At 35.3% G+C, this 6,827-nt stretch overlaps 1 protein-coding gene across 1 annotated transcript; it reads right to left on the bottom strand.

The window, feature by feature from the left end:
- Positions 1-2,198: 2,198 nt before the first annotated feature.
- Positions 2,199-6,227, bottom strand: LOC108380846 (uncharacterized MFS-type transporter C09D4.1-like; the record flags this gene model as incomplete). The annotated part of the gene is made up of 3 exons (XM_017637244.1): positions 6,121-6,227; positions 4,495-4,623; positions 2,199-2,294 (listed from the first exon to the last, which is right to left on the bottom strand). Coding segments are annotated over exons 1-3 (288 nt in total), but the record flags the coding sequence as incomplete, so codon positions are not given.
- Between the last annotated feature and the right edge of the window lie 600 nt (positions 6,228-6,827).

Here is a 6,827-nt window from a genome sequence, read left to right as displayed (position 1 = left end):
CCGCCTAAGATATTTATGTGTGCTTATTTAATTGTTTATTTGGAACAAATATTTAGTTATACATTTTAAGCTATTGGCTGTCCTCAATTAAAAATAACTAATTTCCATCCTAGTGAAAAATTGCTATAAATGCAAATTCTGACCATAAAAGCGCTGATGTGCATAGTTTTTATATACATACATACATATATATACATATATGTACATACATATACATATGTACTCGTATATTAATGTTTATATGCACGTATGTATGTATGGTGGCATGGACACAACAGTTGCATCAAACTTTGATCTGTGAAAATTTTGTTAAAAAATAGTTACCACGCTTCCAAGAGAGACAAACAACCGGCTGTAGCATTGAAAAAGGAGCAAGGTCATATTTATTAAGAGGTTTGTTGCTGGTTGAACTGAACTGCTGTTGACATTTGTGTGTTTTTCCCATTCAAGTGGGGGCACAAGGAAACCAACTACATACATATGTATGTATGTATGTATGGCAGTGTGGACTTTATAAAAAGAGGTACATATACACATATGCATATTTGCTTCCCTACAAGACAGCTGAGTATCATATGAGTACTCATATTATCATTATCCCTAATCACAAAAGTGCTTATCAAAGTCCTCATTTTCGTTCAGGCCATGGGAAAAAATTGAGTACTTTCCCCTCAATGTTGTCATCAGAAAGTCCTCAGTACTAATAGTCAAACTACTCATTTATGCCGTATTACAAAAACAAAAGTGTAAATGTGTGAGAATTTTTGCCTAAAGTGCTCAGCAATGTCTTGTAGGGCATTCTTGTGCATATTTGAGTATCCATGTATTTACATATGTATATGAGTACGTGAGCACATCTGTACATACGAGAATAGATGTAGAAGAATCGACTTGTCGGCGGGAGAGATGATTAATTTTTACAAACACTTTAGTTGCCTTAGAAGGACATTGGATAAAAAATATTCACGTGTACAAACACATATGTATGTACATATGTGTGTATGAGTATGTGTACCCTGCAAAATTTTTAGGACCAGGTGGTCTACTGGGACGTAGTTTTAAAGTATGTGCAAAACGACCAGATTGCGTACTAGTAACTTGTTATGCTGACCTGGACCACTTCAAACGTAAAAAACTGATATAAATATGCAGAAGAAAATGCCTTTTAAATAATAGATTTTGCTATTTAAATTTAAAAATCACCTTTAAAAATGATCAACTATTCGGTTTAAACAAAATCTTATGAAATTCAATCCATGGTCCAAAAGGACTAGTAGTCTAGGTGATCCCATGTTATGCAGTGTTGGACCAGAGGTGATCAGGTCCAATGACATCGCAATGTTAATGTAACCATATCTTCTATGTAAATATTAATTATGATGACATTGTAACAAAGGGATTCAAAATTAACTTATGTGTGGACCTTATTAGTACAATTTATAATATCCTTAGAAAGCTACATTACTCGTACATATGTATAATTCTTAGCTATTACCACTGCTTTTGTGAAGCGATGAAAAATGTTTTCACTTCACGTTTTCATAGAACAAAAACTGGCCCCCAGGCTTAGTGCATTATCACACATTGTGAATAAGCAGAATCTTAATCTTCGTGGTGTTTTTTGGGACTTTCGATAAAATTTGTTTGATTTTTCTAAAGATATTTGCGAGTTTTTAATTTTTTTTTTGAGTTTTATTTTTTGATAAAGTTTTTGACGAACATCCCAGCCATAAGGGAATTCAGAATTGCAATGGATGGCGAACATTCCATGTAAAACTTTTAAGGGCCCTATTCACAATGCAGTTGAGAGAAATACATTTAGCGGATTCTTTTGTCAGTGTACATAGTTAACCATTGACAGGGTTGAACTTTCAATTTTCATATTCACAGTAGGTACTCAGTTAACAAAAGTTTAAACGTGAACTATACTTAAATTCTTGTTGAATTAAATTTTTTTTGTAAGCGACAGTAACAATTATACTCGTATACCCAATTATAGACACAATTATATGAATTTTCAATTTTCTGGTTAGTGATTAAGTTAAAAATAGTTTTAGTCCTAGTTCGGCCCGAAACAAACGAAATCTTAAAACACTTTGCATAGCCGCTTTGGGCCCTTTAAAAAGGAGAGTATAAGCCAAATAGCAAATGCATCCTAAAATATTAGCAAATCTATTTTTTTTTGTGAATTTACTTACCTGGTTGCCAAATACACCTACACTACAAGCCGAAGACACCTGGTGAGGTCCAAACCAAACTGCAGCGATTCGCGCCGGCAAGGATAAAATACAGACCTGTGACAGAACAAAGAAGAGTAAACATAAAAAAAAAATTGCATGTACGCATATTAAACATTTTTTATTTACCGAATGATTATGAGCCTTATTATCTATCTCGAACGATAGCCCGCACGAACGATTCGTCAGCAAAAGAAACTTAAAAAAAAAAAAAAATAGCCTGGTATCATCATTCTAGCTGGTTTGAACGTAACCAAGATGATTACGATGTAATCGACGTAAATCAAGACGATGACGAATGATAAAGTTATAAAATTGCCAGCAGACTCGATATCGTTTGCAGACGACTCGTTCATGCGGCCTATGGTTCGAGATAGATAGTAAGATTGTAAAAATAACTGGATACAAATTTAAATTTTTTAGTTGAGAACTTCCTTAATAAGCGGTTAGATCAGCCGCTAGTATAAGAAATTGAACTTAGTCAAAGCAAAACTCGAATTTCGCTCGGCGTCGTTTTGTCACTAAAGATTTATTTCATGACTGGGCGGTGGCGACAGTAAATGCCAAGGTGTGTCGTCCTTTTTAGTGTTTTCAAAGTTTTAGGATGAAAAGAAAATATAACATTTAAAAAGGGATAATTATTGTTTCGTTAAGCCTGGGTTAGGATAAAATAACGTAATGTACAAGTACTTATCTTTTTTTAATAATAATAATATGGGTTCTTTAAAATATGGTCACTCAAATTATAAATGCGCTGTGATTGTGTTAAAATAGCCGAAATAATACGACGATCGGATCGTACTTCTTCGAATATTATACCGATAGCGCTGTAACGGTGAGCCAACTTTTTATGCTCTGAATTGGATAACATGGTTTTGGATAATATTTAGTTTTAACAGGACGGTGCTACTTGCCACATAGCGCATGGAATAATGGACTTATTGCGAACGAAGTTCCAAGGACGCATTATCTTACGATACAACAAGGTCAAAAGGCCGCGGAGATCTTGCGATTTGACACCATTGGGCTTCTTGCTTTCGAGCTACTTGAAAAGTATGGCTATGACAATAAACCTGAGACGATTCCAGAGCTGGAAAACGAAATAACACATGCTATAAATGTTATACTGCATTTACCGGGATTATTTTTTTTTTTGAGATAATCTTTTTAAAGAAACAAGTATACTTGGAGATTGGCCATGGCTGCTAAGGGGTGACTGCTGTTGGAAAATCTTTTTCTATCATCTTTGGATGGTAAATAAGTTAAGCTGCTGTTTAGTTTAGAAAACTGTGGTAAAATACGTTTGGAAAATATTGATTAATAAATGGGCTTACTTCAATCTCTATGGGTACCCACTATCAAACACATTTCTTTTATTTTTTATGTGTGAAAAAATTTTTTTTTGGCTTTTTTATCGTTTGGCTAGGACGAAAATTTTATATGAAGTCAACATTCTCCGGAAAAAAACTTGTTTCTTTTGTATGGGTATCGACCCCTTCCATAGCACATACATATATACATATGTATCTATATTTATAGCACTTTGCCATCACTTAATAATGGCTGCAGTTCGCTGAAAACCATAAGCTAGATTATTTATTACCCTTGCGCTCAAAACTACATCGCGATTTGTTGCTTGCTAAAGTGCCTAATGATGAGGAGGCTTAAAATAGGTAGCACCAGCACATATACATATATACGTACATATAAATACATGTGTGGGCATATATATGGACACATATATAAGTATGTATGTACATATGTATGTATACCCAGTCAGAATAGGAATCTAGAATGCATCAATTTACTTACGGCAATGCATTAGGAAAATTATGTGTTCCTTTAAACCGGCGATGGGCACTGCCTTGCCCGCGGGCAAAGCTCTCTTAACCTTTCTATATATTTTGTATAGGCGCGTTCGGAGTATAAGCTCTCTCTGCCCATCGCTGCTTTAACACACACCAAATTAATGCAGATAAAGCTTTAAAATAACTGTAAATGGTATCACAAATATGGCTCTTTCTTGCGTTTGCGTTGTATTTATGATATGTTCGCTATTCTATAGGTACATTGTATGAGTGCTGAGTCATACATGAACAAATTTCCTATTGGGCATTTATATATATATATATATGTATGTGTGTATGTATGTTCACATTAGCCCAACGTCTGTGCTCACATCACTTAGGATGTGAAATCAAAAGTGAAACATCACTGCACACCATTTCACCGGCTGCAGAATACCGTGTGTACACACCTGGGACAATGCCACAATGGTTTGACCAATAAATGTGACATAAAAGAGATCCGGTTGCACGGAGAATACTTTGATCCATGAACCAATGCATGTGCCCACAACGCCCACGAGCGCTGTTATGCGAAGACCCTGAAAATATAAAAAAGAAATGCAGTATGAATGAAACTTTGAACTACATACATACATACATACATACATACATATGTACATACCTATATACGTATGCATATACATATTTATTTGCACTGAATGAGAATTTTGTTAAAAAAAAAAAACGGAGGAAATTATTAAATTAATTAATAATACAGGCCTGCGATGGTTTCATCCTTAAAAAAATTCCATCACGCAAACTTTCTTTAAAACTTCAAAATATTTTCAAACTTTAACCGTCTTAAACATATTTCCTTATCTTAGGTACGCAGGATGAAACATTTAGTTAGTATGGGAGGTGCCACGCCCCCTTGTCTAATCGAGATAAAGGCTATGCTATATTTTAAGTTGGGATAAATCACACCATTGTACAAAATTTCATAATGATCGCTGGAGTATTTAAAGCGTGAAAGCGTAACAAACAAAACCAACTCACATTCGAATTTATAATATTAGTAAGGACTAGTAAAGAACAGCAAAAATAATATGGTGACCCTTGTTTCGTCAATGACCCTTTTCGCGACTTGCTTAAAATTCCCAACGGCAACACTGGTGGTGATATATTTTTTCCAGAAACGCGGCAGGTAAAGCTGTGTATATCATTAACAAAAAATATATACACAAAACGTGATTTTTACGTTAGAATGCCACGGGGTTTAAGTGAAGCTGATGCTGAAAATGCTGATATTGCTGCCAGGGTGAATCCCCATTGAAATTCGGTTTGTAATTTCTTAAAAAACCCGGTTAGTTATGGCCTTCCGCCTTTTTTTTAGTTTAAACATATCAAGAAGAAGAGTCCTTTAAGTTTGGCCGAAAATGTCGCGGCTAATTACGATTTGCGTTTGCTGAAAATCTGAAATTTTGAACGGATGCTTATCAAAAAGTTATTTTTTTCTGACGGAAAAAAAATCTGTGCACGGTCTAATGGCTGGCAGGCTAAGCTCAAAGAAAGTGGGGAATATTATGTGACGGGCACGTTTTATAACAGCTGAACACAGCCATACACATCCTCTCCTTCTGTATATTGATGTGCCATGTTCTTTGAGGTTAGGAAAAAATTCTGACGTGATGTAGCAAAACGGACTTCAGATTCGTGTTCAGGGCACCAAAATGCATGGGGTAGGGTATTCATGTCAAAAGTAAATGGAACTTTTTTTTTTTGTGGTCCAGTATAGTTGTCTTTATTATTATCTAAATGTGCGATATGTGCATTTATACATATGTATGTATGTATGTACATTCATACAGACGTGATTGTTTCGACAATATATCGACTGCTGAGTGGAAGATAGACCTATCTGGGCAGCCAGTTCGAAAACGCCCTATCTCAAAAAACTTTTCAAGAACGCCCTTGATGCCGAGATAGGTCGATCTTCCACTCAGCAGTCGATATACGGAAAATTAATGTATCTATACTTAGTTATCGAATTTTTGGAATTTTATTTCCCTGCTTAAATTTGTAGAATGAACTCTCACCATCTTATCAAGAAACCAACTGCCAGGGAAAATTAGTGGTATATAGACAATCATATATACCATTGACGTCCAATCCACCCACTTGTCATTAATACCGTAATATCTGAAATTAACAGAAAATATGCAAACAATTTTTAAAATAGTAATTAAATAAAAATTCGATAATTCGAACATAAGATTGTCGACACAATTTGTAATATCATTAGTAAAGTTTGGCTATTAAATAACGAGAATTGTACTGCCATAGAAGAAGTACGCATGCGTCAAGCCCCAGTGACGGACAGCTGTTTAGCTTGAATCATTCTCTTTAAGACCCATCTACATAGAACTTTCGCATTATTTACGTTCGCTTTCGCTAAGATGAATTAATATTTCACATCACTAATTGCATTAAAAGCAATATTTCTGAGTCGCATTTGATTAAAAAGGAAAAACATTTCACGTAATTTTCATGATTTGCAATAGCTGATGAACGACGCACGCGAAAAGTTGAGAGTTGGTCATCTTTCTGCTTTGTGTCGGCGTTAGCGTTGCCAAATTTTGGCTATGTGAACGGCCGCATTTGAATTCATGTCAGCTGTTGAAGCAACGCCAACGCCAACGCAACGCAAAAGTTGTATGTGACGGGCCTTTAGTATGCAGAGCTTCTTAAGCTGAAGGTATATATCGATGGCTGAGTGGAAGATCGACCTATCTCGGCAGCCAGT

The sequence above is a fragment of the Rhagoletis zephyria genome, unplaced genomic scaffold, assembly GCF_001687245.7.
Source record: "Rhagoletis zephyria isolate East Lansing unplaced genomic scaffold, Rhagoletis_zephyria_1.1 Rzeph_scaffold_20581, whole genome shotgun sequence".
Taxonomy (NCBI): Eukaryota; Metazoa; Arthropoda; class Insecta; order Diptera; family Tephritidae; genus Rhagoletis; species Rhagoletis zephyria.
This window is presented reverse-complemented; position numbering and strand designations above follow the sequence as displayed.